This window comes from Ovis canadensis, chromosome 9 (genome assembly GCF_042477335.2).
Source record: "Ovis canadensis isolate MfBH-ARS-UI-01 breed Bighorn chromosome 9, ARS-UI_OviCan_v2, whole genome shotgun sequence".
Classification (NCBI taxonomy): Eukaryota; Metazoa; Chordata; class Mammalia; order Artiodactyla; family Bovidae; genus Ovis; species Ovis canadensis.
In genome coordinates, this window is record NC_091253.1 from 86,377,285 (window position 1) to 86,396,181 (window position 18,897).

Here is an 18,897-nt window from a genome sequence, read left to right on the forward strand (position 1 = left end):
TTGGTCTAGCCACTGATCTAGTCATGACTGGTTGTCATAAAATCCACTTTTTGTTGCACGTCACAATCAGATTGGAAAATGATTCATTTAGAATAAGAGAAGAAAACACTTCAAAACAACGATTTTTTGATTTTCAGTCAGCTCAGGAGGCACCCACTTGCTGAGCTTTTTCACCTTTCCAATTTGCTTCAGATATCGAATGACTATAGAATGGGGGATGTTGAGTTCTTTAGCAACTTCCTGTGTAGTTGTGAGGGGATCAGCTTCAAACGGCTGGCTATTACCCTCCTCGTCTTCAAGGCTCTTACCTCCTTTGTAAAATTTCTTGAACCACCAGTGCACTGTACCTTTGTTAGCAGTTTCTGGGCCAAATTCGTTGTTGTGAGTTGTCTCTGCTCCTTTACCACCCATTTTGAACTTGAATTTTAAAATCACTGTAATTTGCTTTTTGTCTAACATTTCTGCAGTCTAAAATAAATAGCAATAGGAATGTCATTAGCAAAGAAACATAAAGCAAGAAAGGCGCATGAAAATAATGTATAATATAACCACATTTACTTTAAGAATGTATTTCAATACCAAAGTTCCAACAATGCAAAGCTGCAACTACTTTTGCAGCAATCTAATAACTTTCTTTAATCTTGATGTCTGAGTTGTTTTTGAGTTTAGGATTGGCTCTATTCCTTTATTCCCCTTAAAGACAGGACTGTTGACATTCGTATTTAATTTGTCAAACACTGTAGGAATATGATATGCTTAATATTTAGGTGGCACAAGTTTGAATTTGGCTTGGGAAAAACGGCATGCTTAGCCAACTGACATTCTTATCAGTTACCATTGTACTAAGTACATTTCTTTGCAACAGGTTGTTCTCCATTTTATTCTCCAGTGAGCATTTCCCTATAATAATGAAAAACTTGTATCTGTAAAAATTGCTATGCAATTGCAGTTTGTCATTGATGACAGTTTTACATTTTCTGTTAACGTATAACATAAGTAGTAGTGTGCTATAAAATAGTTTTATATCTTGGCAGATTTCACTAATTCTATTCTGTTGACATTCTTTTGCTATAGTATGGGTCTTGGGGACAGCATAGCATGGATGAATATAGGTGACTTGTTAGCAGTGTGGCCCTGTTGATGACACACATTCACATTTGTTTTTATTGGAATAGATTAATATAAGAGTTCAGCATATAATCTTTTTCTTAGTTTCTCACAATGGGATTTGTGAGCTTTCTTCTGTTCTCCTCCAAATAAAAATATGGTTATAACAGATGACAAAGAAAGAACATAAAGATAATCCAAATGTTAATTTATAGAGTGAAGCAACTCAAGCTAAGACTTTGTCCAATAGGTTGACTTGTATGCATGTTCGTTCTTTTAAAACCAGGAGTCCCAGGAGTGCCCAATTTTTGTGGTACAGGGATTGACTTGAATTGCTTAATGAGTTGGACAACATTAGAGAAGTTAGAAATGTTTTAGTGGAAGTTAACTTCTGTCTTGCAAACAAGTTGGGGGATCTGGGGGTTCTTTCAAATTAACAGTATTACCCAGGAACCCAGTGGTGAGTTGAATGTTTCTCATCCAGGTGATTAAATATAAATGTGTTTCTGAGATAGACCCGCTTCTCTTGAATCAACATTCAAGACTTGTGAATTGTCAGATCATAATTATTTTTTCTTCTTAAAACATACATTAAAACATACATTCTTGCCCAGAATTTCAAAGGAACACTTGAACCACATTCAACCCGGGGGCACTTGGTAAAAATCTTACTCAAAACACATTACAAAATGTTATTCTGGGAAATGGACAGTTGAGGACATTGATTTATGTAGGTGAGTTGTAGTATACTTAGAACAAGCAAGTTCTCAAGTCAGTAATTTGATGAGTATTTTTCTGCTAGATGTTTATGACATCAGAAGAATCATGCTCTTGTAATGACCTTTCCTTTCAGTTTCCTCTTTGATCGTTTCCACCATTAAGTCCATTATCATCAGACTTAATTGGATCATAGGGATAAGACTTGAAGAATAATCTTGTGTAACATTTCTAAAAATGTAAACTGCTGCTTTACTTTAAAAGGGTGACATAACCTAGCACAGTCTACGTAGACTTTGGTGGTTTGAATTTTCTTTGATTCATTTTTTTATGACCTTGGGCAAGTGTTTCATCTCTGTGACTCTTGTTTCCACATATTCAAAATGGAAATGATAACAGTAGCATCTACCTGTAGGGTATTTTATGTAGAGTTAGTACACCCCTGTGTTGATATTAAATAGCAAATATACTGCTTACCTTCTTTGGTATCACTTCTGTGCTTCTTTGATATCACTGCATTGAGGGTTAGTTTATTGGATATTAAATTTAGGAGAATGTTAATAAGTTTAATTTATCACCTGCTATTTTATAAGCTGTGTGCTATAAAGAAAAACATAATAAATATAAAAAGTTTCTACTCAACACTATCCAATAGTGGGATGTTGCTGTATAACGCAGGGAGCCCAGCCTGCACTCTGATGACCTAGGGGGTGGGATGGGGGAGGGGAGGGAGGCCCACTAGGGAGAGGGGGATATATGTATGGTTATGGCTGATTGACATTGCCCTACAGCAGAAACCAACTAACGTTGTAAAAAGTAAAATTAAAAAATAATACTAACGGGGAAAAAAAAGCCTCTGTTCATAGAAATCTCAGCAACCTAGAGGGGAAAGTGCTGTGTTGGTCAAATTCAGAAGAACTGGTCTTCAGCCTTCTATTTAAAAAGTGGCTGATAAAATCTGGTCCACTAGGGAGCTGTACATAATATACAATGTGCATATGCAAGTTTTTAAAACACTATAAAAAATGAGTTGTTTTTTTTTTTAAACAAAGCATCCTTCGTGATGGAAATACTGGGAAATGGAGCTTTGATGGGTGAGAAACTTCAGCCCAGGTCAACAGTAATGCCAGCTCTGAAAAGGGCTCTGGGGAAGGGGAGAAGGAAAACCCCCTAGTGTCAGTTTTAGCAGTTACCAGTCAATACTCGGTAAGTTCTTTTTGGTATGTTTCACCATCTTAATTTTTAGGAGGTGCATTTTGAATCTTGGCTTTATCAAATTTCTTGTTGATATGCTAAAACTTATATGGTGCAGATTTACCAGTTCTTACTAATGGAAAATGCATTCAGTTAAGTGGCTGGTCAGAGTCCTGTATGATTCCATCCTTGAAGTTAAGCAGCAGCTCTGCCCATTTATAGCAGTGTGACCTTATTCATAAAACACCTAAAATATTACTTTGTGCCAGCATTGCACAGAAAGTCAAAAAGTGTACAAATACCAACTAAATCAATTCATGTGTGCGCGTGTGTGTTAGTTGCTTCATCATATCTGACTCTTTGCGACTCCATGGTCTGTGTGTGGAATTCTCCAGGCAAGATTACTGGAGTGGGTTGCCATTGTCTTCTTCTCCAAGGGAATCTTTCTGACCCAGAGATCAGACTTGGGTATTCTGCATTGCGGGCCCATCTTTACCAGCTGAACTACCAGGGGAGCCCCAAATCAGTTCTTGACACCACCTAATTCTCTAGCAGTTTTGGTGGAGCACTTTTGGAAGCAACTGATGAAGTTGTAATTGAAAAGAAAGCAATCCAGCCACAAGAGGGAGTAAGAGAACAATTTCCAAATTGATGGGCCTTTTATCTCAACGAAAATAGCCACTTTCTTTTTACAATAGCCACTTTCTTTTCACTCTCTTTCCTCAAAATGAAAGTTTTGGGAAATTCTCTGTGCACAAGGGAATTGTGCAATACCAGAATTTTGACCTTCTGCATTGTGCTGTTGAAATAAATTTCATATTGAAGATATTTAAAATGACATTTGTGGGGCTTCTGAGTTTTTAAATTGGATAATAAATTGGGAGGTGAATTTTATTGAATCAGTGGATTTTAGGCTTAAAGGAGCATATGCCCTACCTGGTTTTTTCATTTTCACAGATCAAGATGCTGAAGTACAACAAGATTTTGTCTAGTTGCTTGACTTGTATGGGTGTTGGTAAATCTAGGAGAGATCCAGTTGCATTTAATTTGCAAAGAGTGACCACTTTTTGTTTCATTGGAATTTCATGTATTTGAATTGTTTGATAAGTTGGATATTAGAGAAGTTAGAGGTGTGTTTTTAGTGAAGGTTAAATCCCATCTTGCAAGCTGGGAAGAATAACATTTTCATTAAAAGTGATGGCTTTAGTTTTAGACTGCATTTTTAGAGTTTTATACTTGAAAATAACAGGAATCACACTTGAACGCCTTGTGCTTCAAGTTCTTGGCACCTTTTAACCATCAACATTTTTTATGCTTGATTGGTATAAATGTGTAATATCTATATCCTGACCTCTTTATCTTTGTTGTGTTCGTGGAAAAGGGCTATGATTATACAATCTAAAAGAGAGGAATGGGTTGTAGAGGCTTGGTCTTTCCAGTGTACACATATCTAGTGAGGTCAAGTCAAAGGAGATGCTTCCCCAGCTGTTTTCAAATTGTAGTCCATAAATGTCTCATTAGAAGTTGATTATTTTGCTTTGATATTCTGGGACTATTTAGTATTTGCTTAGTGATTTTTTTTTAAGGTATATTTACATTAATGGAAATTAAAGTGTGACCAGTTGGTGGAATATAGTCTGAAACGAAGTGGGAACCTCGTCTCCACCCCTCATATTTTTATTTACAACTACGTCACTCGTTTTCGTATTATCTCCTAAACACAAGTTTTACCAGCCTGATAAGGAAATTTGAAAAAGTCAGATGAGCATGAAAAATGGTATAAGGTTGGAGTGCAGAACTCAATGATAATCTTCCAGAAAAAGAATCCAATTTCCTCTTTAAAACTTTTATATAATAATTGTAATATTAAATAACCAAAAGGGAAAGTATCCTCTTTTACCATATGGTAATTAAATGGTCTTTTCTAGCCTGTTATTTTTTTTACTTTTTATTTTGAAATAATCTAAAATGTTCCCATGTATCCTTTACCTGGTTCTCTTAATGGTCAAAATCAATAAATTAATAAAATAATGGATAAAATAAACTTATGTAACCCATAGCACTTACAAAGTGTACCACCATAATTGCCGAATTCTGGTCCAGAATTCAGTCCAGGATCACAGTTTGTCTTGTCTCCTTACTCTAGTTTAATCTGGATCAGTTTTCCAGTCTTTGCCTTTTTACGTATTTGCCACTTTTTTCAAGAGTTCTGGCCAGTTTCTGTTTTTGGTAAACTATTCCTTGGTTTGGATTCATCTGGTGATTTTCTCATGAGTAAATTCAGATTGTGCATTTTCGGGGAAAATTCCTGGGAATGACACTGTGCCTTCCTTGGTGTATCATATTAGGATACACATGCTGTTGTTCTGTTACCAAACCATTATTTTTGGGACATTATATTTTCAAATTTAAACAGCAGTGAGACTTCTAAAAACTCCCTATAGTATAAAAGTACCCATTAAATTTTTTTTACAATAGATGTGCCCCGTAAATATGATTTTTTCTAATCAATGAAAAGTGAAAGTGAAGTTGCTCAGTTGTGTCCGACTCTTTGGGATCCCGTGGACTATAGCCTGTCAGGCTCCCCTGTCCATGGGATTCTCCAGGCAAGAATACTGGAGTGGGTTGCCATTTCCTTCTCCACGAGGTTTTCCCAACCCAGGGATTGAACCTGGGTCTCCCGAATTGTAGGCAGATCCTTTTGATAGTCCCTCAATTGTGTCCAGCTCTTTCTGACCCCATGGACTGTGGCCCACCAGGCTCCTCTGTCCATGGGATTCTCCAGGCAAGAATACTGGACTGGGTTGCCATTACCTTCTCCAGGGGATCTTCCTGACCCAGGGATCAAACTTGGGTCTCCTGCATTGCAGGCAGAGTCTTTACCATCTGAGCCACATAGAACTAAATATAGTTTGCCAAAGTGCTAATGTCATTTTATAATGAATGGATTACTTTTTTGAAAGGGGAAGATATCCCAGCTTTATAACTTGTAATTTTCTTTTGAAATTTAATTTTATTAATTGGCTTCATGTATTCTAATTGACAGGCTTCCCTTGTGGCTCAGCTGGTAAATCCTTCTGCAATGCAGGAGACCTGGGTTCAATCCCCGAGTTGGGAAGCTCCCCTGGAGAAGGGAAAGACTACCCACTCCAGTATTCTGACCTGGAGAATTCCATGGACTGTATAGTCCATGGGGTCACAAAGAGTCAGACATGACTGAGCGACTTTCACTTCACTTCATTTCATTCTAATTGACAAGCCAAATCATAGCCTATAGCCCAGTGATACGAGTTCTTCATGGCAGGTGGTCATTCTTCAGAGCTGTAGTAAACACTTCAAAAAATTAGTAAATACCCATTATAGTCTATATAATGTCTGATTCTCACTTAATAAAGGAAGAATGGTGGGTTAGAGAAGCTTTCCTGGGATGAAATTTGGAAAGAAGGTTTTGAAAAGAATGCTGTTATAAAATACAGTAGCTTGAATGAGGGGGTGTATCATGGTTTTTTATCTGAAACTCCTCTATTTGCTCTTGGTGGCAGAGTTTTACTACCGAAATCTGGGTGTTCTGACTTCCAAACAGATTTACTTCACCTTACTGCCTCAGACTATTCTCCCACCCTATCTCTGGTGAATTTTTGTTGTTTTGTCTTCCTCAGTTGCCCCCTCTAGAGTCATTGCATAGAACCTAGAGCTTATCCAAGGATCCTGAAAGCATATTGGGATGTACCTAGCTTGCCCTTTGGCTGCTATTTCTGAATGTATGTGCGTAGAACAGCAACCAGACACCTGTCATTTTTGAAGAATTAGGTCTTTAATGGAGAAGGAAATGGCAGCCTACTTCAGTACTCTTGCCTGGAAAATTCCATGGACTGAGGAGACTGATAGGCTACAGTCCGTGGGGTTGTAAAGAGTCGACCATGACTGAGCGACTTTACTTTATTGACTTTAGGTCTTTAAAGAAACAGAACGTTTTTCCTCTTGGAGCAAAATATTCATTATCTAACCTTCAATATCAGCTTCAGTAATTGCCATCACATTTTACTTAAACTGTTTAGAAGTTTGCGAAGATGATGAGCTCTCGATAGTCAAGATTGTTCTAAGTTTCCTCTGTTACATTTAAATGAAGCTGTTAAAATAGCACGTTAATTTGGCCTTGGGATTTGATGTTTGAGTGCTTAATATGTGCAAAACATGTGTCTTTAAGGAGCCTGTAAGCAGGTTGAGAGTACATACATGAAAAGTTGAAGGTGCAAAATCATAATTAAATTCCACTTTATATTGTTCTGAATAACAGATGTTGCGGAACATAGGATATAAAGGTAAAAAATTAAGCTCTCTCCACATCATCTCAGCTATTCAGAGGTCATCTCTTACAGTCTTTTTTTTGCATCCCGGGAACTTACAGTGCCTGTGCAAACAGTCCTGTCCTTGAAGAATATATGCAAGTAGGGCCATATAGAAACTGTCCTGTAAGTTGTAGCCACACACACAACACTTTGATTACATTTTATGCTCCATTCCATATTGGCACACAACTTCTTTGTAATGTCAGTATAGTGTTTTATGAGTGTAACATGATTTAGTTAGTCCATTGTTGATATTGGCAGAAACTAGTGTATTGCTGAGAATTAGCTTGAGGGAGAATATACATTTAGAGCTTGGTATATTGAAAGGTGGATGGTTCAGATTGCTTTAAGTCAGTCAGCAGTTCTTAAAAAGGGATCTTTGGACCCTGGGCGTCTGTTGGGAGAGATTCATGAAGTTGTACCTATTTTCCAGTATCTCTTTTACAGATGAGAAACCTGAGGCCCAGAGAAATTCCAGAACTTTGTCAAGTTGACGTGGCTAGTAAGCAGTGTTTCTGTAGTTTGTGCCCTTTACACGTTTGCTGTAAAAAGAATAAGTACTAATGGAAAATGTTTCCTTTATCTTTTGTACTTTGATGTAATTTAATCCTGTGTTTTAAATGAAAGGGTTTTTTTGTGCATTATTTCACCACTCTTACTAGATAAACAAACTTTTGATGACTGAACCCAAAGTAGAGTACTAAAATTGAGAGTGAAGTGAAGTTGCTCAGTCTTGTCTGACTCTTTTGAGACCTGACCCCATGGACTGTAGCCTACCAGGTTCCACCATCCATGGGATTTTCCAGGCAAGAATACTGGAGTGGGTTGCCATTTCCTTCTCCAGGACATCTTCCCTCCCCAGGGATTGAACCCGGTCTCCTGCATTGTATGCAGACACTTTACCGTCTGAGCCACCAGGGAGCACACTAAAGCAGATTTTTGAATGTCAAGATCCCCAGGCTTTAAATTTATGTCTGAGTAGAGTGTGCCTCCCCACTCCAGTACTCTTGCCTGGAAAATCCCATGGACAGAGGAGCCTCGTAGGCTGCAGTCCATGGGATCACTAAGAGTCAGACACGATGGAGCGAGTTCCCTTTCACTTTTCACTTTCATGCATTGGAGAAGGAAATGGCAACCCACTCCAGTGTTCTTGCCTGGAGAATCCCAGGGACGGCGGAGCCTGGTGGACTGCCGTCTATGGGGTCGCACAGAGTTGGACACAACTGAAGCGACTTAGCAGCAGCAGCAACAGAGTGTGCCTACTGTGTCAGGTACTGTGACTGGTGCTTTCCTATTTATATTAATACTCAGACCTCATAGCTGCCTTTTGAAGTAGATTTTCATTTTAAATTTGTATGTTTTTATTAAAGGATAAATCATTATATAAAATTAAATTTTGTTTAATTCTTTTATAGATGAGAAAATTAAGGTTCTGAGAGATTAACTTGCCTGAGATCTCAAAATTAATGATTAGACAGGGATATAAGTTTGCCTGATTTTAGTTTATATTGTTTCTATTACCCCAAACTGTTGCTCCAAGAAATGCTTGGATGCCCAGAAATTAGGGCCTTGCCGCCACCAGGTCAGCAGCAGTTTTGGTGTTTTAGAGTGTTCTCTAGTCTTAATTGTTCCTAAAGAGTTGATGTTTTACTCTTAATATTCAGTCTGTAGTCAGATTGAAGGACAGTGAGAGAGAGAGGTATATCATTAGAATAGAGGTGGATTTTCACTTTACAAACCTTTTATTAGAAATATTTGACCATGGTTAGGATTAAATATTTATTGTAGTGGTGGCAGGTTGAGCCTTAAGAAGCGCAATCAGAACTAGATAACCTGTCAGTTTATAAGGTTCCTTAGTATTAATACACTCCCAAAGTCAAAGCATTGACCTTCTTTGGATCAAGACGTGTTAGAAACTATTGTTTATATATTCTGCCTTGGGTAGTTTAACTTGGGGGCGGAAATCATTACTTCACCCCATATATCTTGAAGTGTTTTTACAACCTAGGAAGTTAATTGTACTTGATACTGTAAAGGAAAAAAAAAATCTTTTTTAACTCTAAAATCTCAAACCCTTATGTCTGTTGATGAGATTAAGGTTCAGCAACCTCTCCAGAATTACATCATGTATTTAGCTTGGATTATGAACCATTTAGAGAGACGTTTCAGATGTAGGTTTTATGCTTCCAGTCCCGTTATTGAGATGACTACTGCATAAAGTCAGAACATGCATTAACTCTAATTTAGCGAATTGATTTTAGGTATTTTTTAAATGACCATGATTATCTTTACAAGATAGTAGCTATCGTCAAAAACAGATTTTTTTTAAGTGCTTGAGAAACTACTGTAAATCTAAATCAGCTTCTGTTTCAGCGAGGTCCCTGTGTGTTCACATGGCAGCCCCTGTCCAGTGTGTGGGTGCACAACGTGAAAGCTTGCCTTTGACACGAAAATCCTTTCCTGTTATAAATTAGATTAGAAAGTCAGGGTACTGTGTTATATGGAGAATTTCACAAGTGAAAGGTACATTAGTAGTCAGCCTAACCTTCATTTTAGAAATAGAAATTGTGGCACCTTGTTTGCATCTTTCCTTGTGTAATGCTGTCTCCTTTTAAATTTAGATTGTCACAGTGTCCCAGCTGTCATCACCTTCATTGTACCTGGTATACATGAATGAAACATAGGAGGTTGTATTATATACCTAGCGCAGGGTATTCTGGTTTACGTATGTTTTGAAAATAGCTATTAGTTCTTTACTCTTTGTTTTCTGTTCTCCAATTTTTCTTGTCACTCCTGCTTTCTAAGAAGTGCAGCTTCCTTTTTTTCACTTCTGTTTTTATTCCCATCATGGTCTTGTCCCTTCCATCATGCTTTTCTCCTCTGGCTTTTAAATCTGGAAAATTGAATGTTTATTTCTCTTTGTTCAATCTGATAAATTAACATACTTAAATCACCTCTAGTTAACTTAATTCAGTGAATTTGGTATCTTCCATATCTCAGAGTTGAATGAAACCACATCTGATTTATGAATCTCTGAAAAATAGTGATTTGCTCCTTTAAAATTTCTGTAAGAGTAGAACTTGCCATCTAATGAGATGACCTATTCCAAATTTGTTTCATAAGTTTTCTCATACTGAGCAGAAATCTGCCTCTGCCTAAATTTAGTCTTGTCTTCTGGAGCCATTCATGTTAAATTTTTTTTTCAGCTTTCATGACTGTTTCTAGTTTCATCAACATTCTTGCTTGCTTTCTTAGATACCCTCCAGTTTGTCAAAGCCTGTCTAGATATTTTGGGGTGGGGCGTTTGACATCTTAGTTCCCCCACCAAGACTCAAATCCTTGTCCCCTGCAGTGGAAGAGTGGAGTCTTAACCACTGGACTGGCAGTGAAATCTCTATTTTTAAAGGAACAACATACTCTAGATTTGGTCTCATCAGCACAGTGTAGAGCTAAAACATCATCCTTAACTTTGGTTTCTAATTTCTATCTCTGAATCATGTTCTGCTTCTTAGTAGGCAGAGGAAATGTAGGACAGTGTAGAGCGGGTCATACTGCCTCGTTGGAGTTGCACCTTTGCAGCTTAGCTGTAGTTTGAGCACGTACACTGCTGGGCCCTGTTTGTTGTCTTCTATGATACAGGGCTAATTGTAGTTTGTCTCTCAGAGGTAAGGTTATGGAAGGATCAATTAATCCATATAAAGTGCTTAATTTAAGTGTTAAAATGCCATTTATTACTGAAGTAATATTTTTATTTTCTCAATTGTGTCTTGCTGCATGACAAACCGATTAAAACTAACACAGTAATTTAATTCTTTTTCATGACTCTGTGGCTTGTCTGGATTCTTTTGGACAGTTTTTCACATGGTGTTGGCTGTAGTCATTCATTGCTGTCTTCCGCTGGGTCTGAAGTACGCGTGTGGCTTCACTAAACATGTCTCATGACTGGAGCTGACTTGACGTTGCTCTCTAGCAGGATAGTTTTTTTGTTTTGTTTTAACGCTGGCTTAGGGTTCAAAGAGAGCAATAGAGGAAACTGCTAGTCCTCATAAGGGTTAGGTCTGGAACTGGAATAGGAGTCATCTTTATCACATTCTGTTTGGTTAAAGCTAATCAACAAAGTTAACCCTGACTCAGGAGCATGGTGGAGGCCATCTCTGGAGTCAGTCTACCACAGTTCTGTTCTTTCACAGTTAGCCTTTGGAACCAAATTTAATCCTTAATCCAGTCTGTCTTGCTTTTTTTGTTTAAATCTTAATGGTTTTTACTTTTATGTCATCAAAAGATTTTAAGTTTGTCATGTATCCCTGTCTCACCTTTTATTTTTAACTGCTTTACTGAGATATAAGTGACAGAAAGAACTCTTATGTATTTACTTAACGGGTACAGAGTGATGAGTTTGCTTTTTCAACTTTTTGTAGTCACCATTTTATCAGAAACATTCACCACTGTGTTGGCACTAGGTCCTTTTGGTTTATCATTAGGCCAGTAAGCAGCCTGGCTTTTGCCTTTTGTTACTTGTAGGTTCCGGTTCAGTTCAGTCGCTCAGTCGAGTCCGACTCTTTGTGACCCCATGGACTGCAGCACGCCAGGCCTCCCTGTCCATCACCAACTCCCGGAGTTCACTCAAACCCACGTCCATGGAGTTGGTGATGCCATCCAACCATCTCCTCTGTCGTCCCCTTCTCCTGCCTTCAGTCTTTCCCAGCATCAGGGTCTTTTCAAATGAGTCAGCTCTTCGCATCAGGTGGCCAAAGTATTGGAGTTTCAGCTTCAACATCAGTCTTTCCAATAAACACTCAGGACTGATCTCCTTTAGGATGGACTGGTCGGGGCTCCTTGCAGTCCAAGGGACTCTCAGGAGTCTTCTCCAACACCATAGTTCAAAAGCGTCAATTCTTTGGCGCTCAGCTTTCTTGATAGTCCAACTCTCACATCCATATATGACTACTGGAAAAACCATAGCCTTGACTAGACAGACCTTTGTTGACAAAGTAATGTCTCTGCTTTTGAATATGCTATCTAGGTTGGTCATAACTTTCCTTCCAAGGAGCAAGTGTCTTTTAATTTCACGGCTGCAGTCACCATCTGCAGTGATTTTGGAGCCCAAAAAAATAAAGTCTGTCCCTGTTTTCACTGTTTCTCAATCTGTTTGCCATGAAGTGATGGGACTGGATGCCATGATTAGTTTTCTGAATGTTGAGCTTCAAGCCAACTTTTTCACTCTCCTTTTTCATCAAGAGGCTCTTTAATTCTTCCCTTTCTGCCATAAGGGTGGTGTCATCTGCATATCTGAGGTTATTGATATTTCTCCAGGCAATCTTGATTCCAGCTTGTGCTTCCTCTAGCCCAGCATTTCTCATGATGTACTCTGCATATAAGTTAAATAAACTGAGTGACAATATACAGCCTTGACGTACTCCTTTTCCTATTTGGAACCAGTCTGTTGTTCCATGTCCAGTTCTAACTGTTGCTTCCTGACCTGCATAAAGATTTCTCAAGAGGAAGGTCAGATGGTCTGGTATTCCCATCTCTTGAAGAATTTTCCACAGTTTAGTATGATCCACACAGTCAAAAGACTTTGGCATAGTCAATAAAGCAGAAATAGATGTTTTTCTGGAACTCTTGCTTTTTTGATGATCCAGCGGATGTTGGCAATTTGATCTCTGGTTCCTCTGGCTTGGAGAATTTTGAGCATTACTTTATTAGTGTGTGAGATGAGTGCATCCAGTTAATGGCTTTAAAAAGTAGATTATTTTAAATCAGATGTTTTGGATAAATTCAGTGTTCACCTTGGAGGAAGAGGTACTTAATTGCTAATTGAAAAATTCTCAGTGTGAGTTACCCTAATGTAAAATGGTAGTTTTAGAGAGAGAGAAGCTACCACTCATAAAAGATGGGTTACAAATTCTCACGACATTTATTGACACCTTGCCTAAGTAACTTCTCCAAGTTTGTATTCTTACTTTAAATGATTTTCCCTTAACTAACTGCACGTTTGTGTCCTTTATCTTTACAAATACACAGTGGATTAGATAAAAGTCATTGAAAAGTGGAAGGACGTGACCAGGCTGTGTTAATCCTTAGTTTCTATAGTGCCTTCCCTGCTTGACATTTTATCCTTGTTCTGTCCTGCTCACTGTTTTCAGTGCCTCACACAATGATATTTAAGTTTTGGAGAATAAGTCAATGTTAAAAAAATGTTGAAGCAGTAAAATATGAATTAGAAATACCTAGAGAACTGATTTCATGGTTAGGCTTTTACTTGTCACTTCTTTCATTTGGAGATATTCTTCGTATAATCATAAATTTACATAAATGAGCCAAAGAGCAGTTCACAATTGAGTAATACATGGAGACTTCTTTAAATTTATATATATATATTTTTTTTTTCATGCTGTTTAATTTAAAGTTATTTGTGAATTCTGGTTAATCGCAATACACGTTTTCTTTAGTTAGACTTCATAGCATAACCTTTAGCCTAGCCAGTCAGAAGTGGAATTGACCCTTCCAGCTGTGGAGTGCCATAGTCTAAACCTAGACTGACTCCAAAGCCATTGTGCTGTACGGTCTCCCATAGTTGAATGAATACATTTTGTATTAAGATATAAAACTTGAAGAGGCCTGGGCATTTATTTTTAAAAACCACTATATTACATGGAATGCTCTTATGCTGTTGAGGCAGATCCTCAAAGACCAGCCCTAAAGTTCAGAGTGTTCATGCCTCAAAAGAGAATGATGGCGTCTAAGGGACAAGACGGCAGAAGTTTGAATTCTGCCAAGTCTTCGGTTGTGGGCATCCTCCGTCAGAGAAGGCAGTGGTGCTCCAACCCCAGAGGGTCCCTGTATTTTGAGGCTGGTTGAGGTTTCACACTGTGTGTGCGTGTGCGTGTGTCCATGGATTGTAGTCCACGAGACTTCTCTATCCTTGAGAGTTTCCAGAGAAGAATCCTGGAGTAGGTTGCTATTTCCTACTCCAGAGGATCTTCTCCACCCAAGGATCAAACCCGAGTCTCCTGCATTTATTGGCAGCTGCATTCTTTACCGTTAGCACCACCTAGGAAGCCTTAAAACTGAATGAAGGAATGAATGACAGAACACTTGCAGCCGAGAGGTGTCGTGTAATAAGAATTTTGTTACCTAACCAAAGTGCTCTTCTGATTTCAGGCCAGCTAATAATCACAGGAAACATTATTTCAGGTTGAATTCTGTCACCTCCAATCTTTTCCTGTAATGCATTGCAACCTGGTCCTACTGCCAACTTGGAGCTACCCAGTTCATTTGAGTATATGTAGTTTTAAGTTGTAGGAAGGGGAGAGAAGCTAGATTAAAGCTTACTCACCCACTCACCATTTGGAACATGATAATGGGATAAACATAAAAAGTTACAGTTACTATTTAAAAGCATTTTTCAAACTGTTTGGCATATAAGGAAGTGCTGTATAGACTAAACTATTGGGCAACTATAAGAATAGAAACCAAGAATTAAATACCCTTATTCCTTGTAAAGATTGAGACTTGTTTGGGGCTAAGCCCAGTTGAAAATTGACTTTGATTTGTAGAGTATATTTAGTAGGAAGTGGAGAATTTTAAAAAACAGTTAACATTTTGCCTGATTCTACTACTGGAATATTATCTTTCTCCTCCTTAAAAAATCACTAGTTTATTGTGCCTTAATCCCCCTAATACAGTGAAGTCAAGGTTTTCTGAAATCATTTGTAGAGTGTAATTATTAGCATGTATGGATTTAATTAGATTGTTATAGTTTTGAACAGAATTATGTAGGGTGAAGTTTTACGTGTTTGAGGTGATTGGTAAACATTTAACTTGTTAGCTGAGAATCACTTTAATGAACTAAAGGTTTACTCTTCAGATCTTTAATTCTCATATTCCTACCAGTGTCTTAATTTAGATAGGAAAAATAGAACTTTTACTTTGAACAGCTTTTTACCTTAGAAGGTATTACTTTAATTGTAGTTTTATAAATAAAGTTTTGTTCTGCTTCTTCTGTCATGGACTCTGGTAGTGTCTATTATATTAATAGTTTCTGCCTATGTCATATACCTTCATAGTCTCAAAAGGTTAATTTCTGTCTTCTTTCCATTTTAGTGTCATGACTGCCTTGAAACTGAAAAGTTTGCCAGTTTGTTAAATATATATTAATAAAACATAATAACACATGATAATAAAGTTTTGTCAACTTTCATGCTTTCACATTCATTGAAACATGTAGTCTTTATCAGAATGTAAATTAATAAGCATTATGAGGGAAAGGCCAGTATTCAAATTAGCTTTAAATAGTAAGCTGAACAGTAATTTCAAATTTCGAGTATTGCTGTCCAAATTGCTTCTGCTTCTAAACCACAAATTTATGACCCTACTACTTTCAAAAGTAGTAGTATTGGCAATGAGTGGCTATTAAAATTTTATCACTTAAGTTGTGGTGTGTATTTTGGAAATGCAGATTCTCTGAATTTTATAAATATTTTAGTCTTATTATGACTGTTTCTTTTCTCCCCAAGTCTCTTTTGGAAAAGTTCTTGATCCCAAACGCTTCACAAGCAGAGAGCAAAGTCTTCTATTTGAAAATGAAAGGAGACTACTATCGCTACTTGGCTGAGGTTGCAGCTGGTGATGACAAGAAAGGTATGCTGCCTCAGCCTGTTGCTGGGCGCTACAAAGTCACAGAGGCCAGAGGTGGTCTCTTCCGTTCTGTTGTTGGAAGAGCAGCAAATGGACTCTGCTCACTCTTCCTTGCTCTTTCTCCCTTTTCCTCTCTGTTTCTCTCTCTTCCCCCAGTCCCTGTCCCTTCCCTTCTTTTTTTCCTTTTTCCTGAGACTGTACAGTTGACTCTTGAAGAACACAGATTGAGCTGCACGGATCCATTTACACAGGGATTTTTTTTCCTGTGAATATTATAGTACTACATTATACAAGGTTGGACGTGAAGGGCCAGCTATAAAATTATACTCAGATTTTCAGCTGCATCAACAGTTGGTATCCATCCCTGAGCCCCGTGTTGTTCAAGGGTCAGCTGTATACCTACTGCCTAGTAATTGGTTTCGTAAAATGTATGATTGCTCACAAGTCAATTTTATGTATAGGAATGTTTCCTCACAATTTTAAGACATAGTAATTACAGCATAACTGTAGAGCAGTACAGACTAACTAAAAATTATACTGAGATGGTTACAGAGTTATTTTGTCTTGACATTGATCAGTGACTAGGGTAGGTTTCTAGCAGAAGCTTATTTTTTTAAATTTAAGGGCCAGTTTTAAAGTTGCTGCAGCTTAGTATTTCAGAATTTATTACTGGATGAGTAAAGATTTGGTTCGAGGGATGAAAACAAAGTACTTTTCATTGATACATTTTGGTGCCTTTTATTATCCAGGGATTGTGGATCAGTCACAGCAAGCATACCAAGAAGCTTTTGAAATCAGCAAAAAGGAAATGCAACCAACACATCCTATCAGACTGGGTCTGGCCCTTAACTTCTCTGTGTTCTATTATGAGATTCTGAACTCCCCTGAGAAAGCCTGCTCTCTTGCAAAGACAGTATGTATTTTTTACCTGTTACATGGAAATTCAGTAGTCATTATTTGAGCACTGAATTGTGGTTTTTTTTTGGTCACAGGCATTTGATGAAGCCATTGCTGAACTTGATACATTAAGTGAAGAGTCATACAAAGACAGCACGCTAATAATGCAGTTACTGAGAGATAACTTGACAGTAAGTACCTAACAGCACTGTGAATGGTGAATTAATAATGAAGAAATTACAGGTGCATTTCTGTTTTATTGTACTTCAGATATTGTAGTTTTTACACATTGAAGCCTTGTTGAAACTCTATTGAGCAGGGTTCTCTGCTCATCTCATGTTTCTGGGTCACATTTTGGTAATTTTCAGTGATTCAAACCCTCCAACAAAGATTTCAGTGGCTAAAGGTTCAATTGATGATGAACTTTTGTTTAGCAACAAAGTATTTTTTAATAAGGTATGTACATTGGTTTTTTTAAACACATAATACATGCTTAATAAACTGCAGTATGGTGTCAATATAACTTTTATATGTACTGGAAACAAATTTATGTGACTCACTTTGATTTCTGCTTTACTGCGGTGATCTAAAATTGAACTCTTAATATCTCTGAAGTATGCTTATATATGTTTTATAGACTACGACAGGAATATTTCTAATCCTTTTTTTTTGTTTTTAATGTAAGATACTATCTGCTTTAAAAACTGAAGAAAACCAACAGAAGCTGAAATATTAGACCAAGGACTAAAAATGTGCCCTTTTACTAGTTACATATTTATTAAAATTCATGTTTTTAAAATAATTATGTAATTCATGGTTTTGGACTTTCAGTTATATAGGCCATTTTATTTTTCATTTCAATGCAAATAATTCTGTTCTTTCCATTTTAGTCACAGGAGAGTTTTGCTTTTAGTTTCAAAAGTATGCTTAAGTTATCTTTGAAGTCTGTTAAAAATGGTGACCCTAAAGTTGCCTCTGTATTCATGTAGGGCTTCTCTGGTGTGGATCAAAGCTAAGAATCTGCCTGCCAGTGCAGGAGACTTACAGGTTCGATCCCTGGAGAAGGAAATAGCAACCCACTCCATTATTCTTGCATGGGAAATAACATGGACAGAGGAGCCTGGCAGGCTGCAGTCAATGGGACTGTAAAAGAGTTGGACATGACTTAGCAACTAAACAGCAACAGTATTTATGTAGCTAGGGGTAGGGCATTAATAACTTTAGTTATAAAATTTCAGATACCCTGCATAGTCTTGACATCTATTTTGTCTAGTCTCTTAGGGAAAAAAAAAAGAATTACTGTGGCAGGTCATGATTACCCTTTTTGGTATACTATAGACCAAGGTCCCCAATGCCTGGTCCATAGACTGGTACTGGTCTGTGGCCTGTTAAGAACTGGGCTGCACTGCAGAAGGTGAGTGGTGGGTGGGCAAGTGAGTGAAGCTTCATCTGTTTTTACAGCGCCATCACTTGCATTACTGCCTTAGCTCCACTTCCTGTCAGATCAGCAACCCCAGTCCATCACCAACTCCTGGAGTTTACCCAAACCCATGTCCATGGAGTTGGTGATGCCATCAACCATCTTATCCTCTGTCGCCCCCTCTCTTGCCTTCAGTCTTTCCCAGCATCAGGGTCTTTTCAAATGAGTCAGCTCTTCACATCAGGTGGCCAAAATATTGAAATTTCAGCTTCAACATCAGTCCTTCCAGTGAACACCCAGGACTGACTTCCTTTAGGAAGGCCTGGTTGGATCTCCTTGCAGTCCAAGGGACTCTCAAGAGTCTTCTTCAATACCACAGTTCAAAAACATCATTCTTCTGCACCCAGCTTTCTTTATAGTCCACCTCTCACATCCATACATGACTACTGGAAAAGTCCAACTCTCACACCCATACATGACTACTGGAAAAACCATAGCCTTGACTAGATGAACCTTTGTTGACAAAGTAATGTCTCTGATTTTTAATATGCTGTCTAGATTCTCATAGGAGCA

General features: G+C 37.9%; 1 protein-coding gene across 3 annotated transcripts in view; it reads left to right on the forward strand.

Moving 5' to 3' along the window:
• YWHAZ (tyrosine 3-monooxygenase/tryptophan 5-monooxygenase activation protein zeta) overlaps positions 1–18,897 on the forward strand; it is a 34,770-nt gene that overhangs the window by 11,472 nt on the left and 4,401 nt on the right. For all 3 annotated transcript variants that reach the window (XM_069600491.1, XM_069600490.1, XM_069600492.1), the window contains 3 exons: positions 15,887–16,010; positions 16,757–16,920; positions 17,000–17,095. In XM_069600491.1, the coding sequence (XP_069456592.1) occupies positions 15,887–16,010; positions 16,757–16,920; positions 17,000–17,095 (384 nt within the window). The remainder of the gene's footprint in view (positions 1–15,886; positions 16,011–16,756; positions 16,921–16,999; positions 17,096–18,897) is intronic.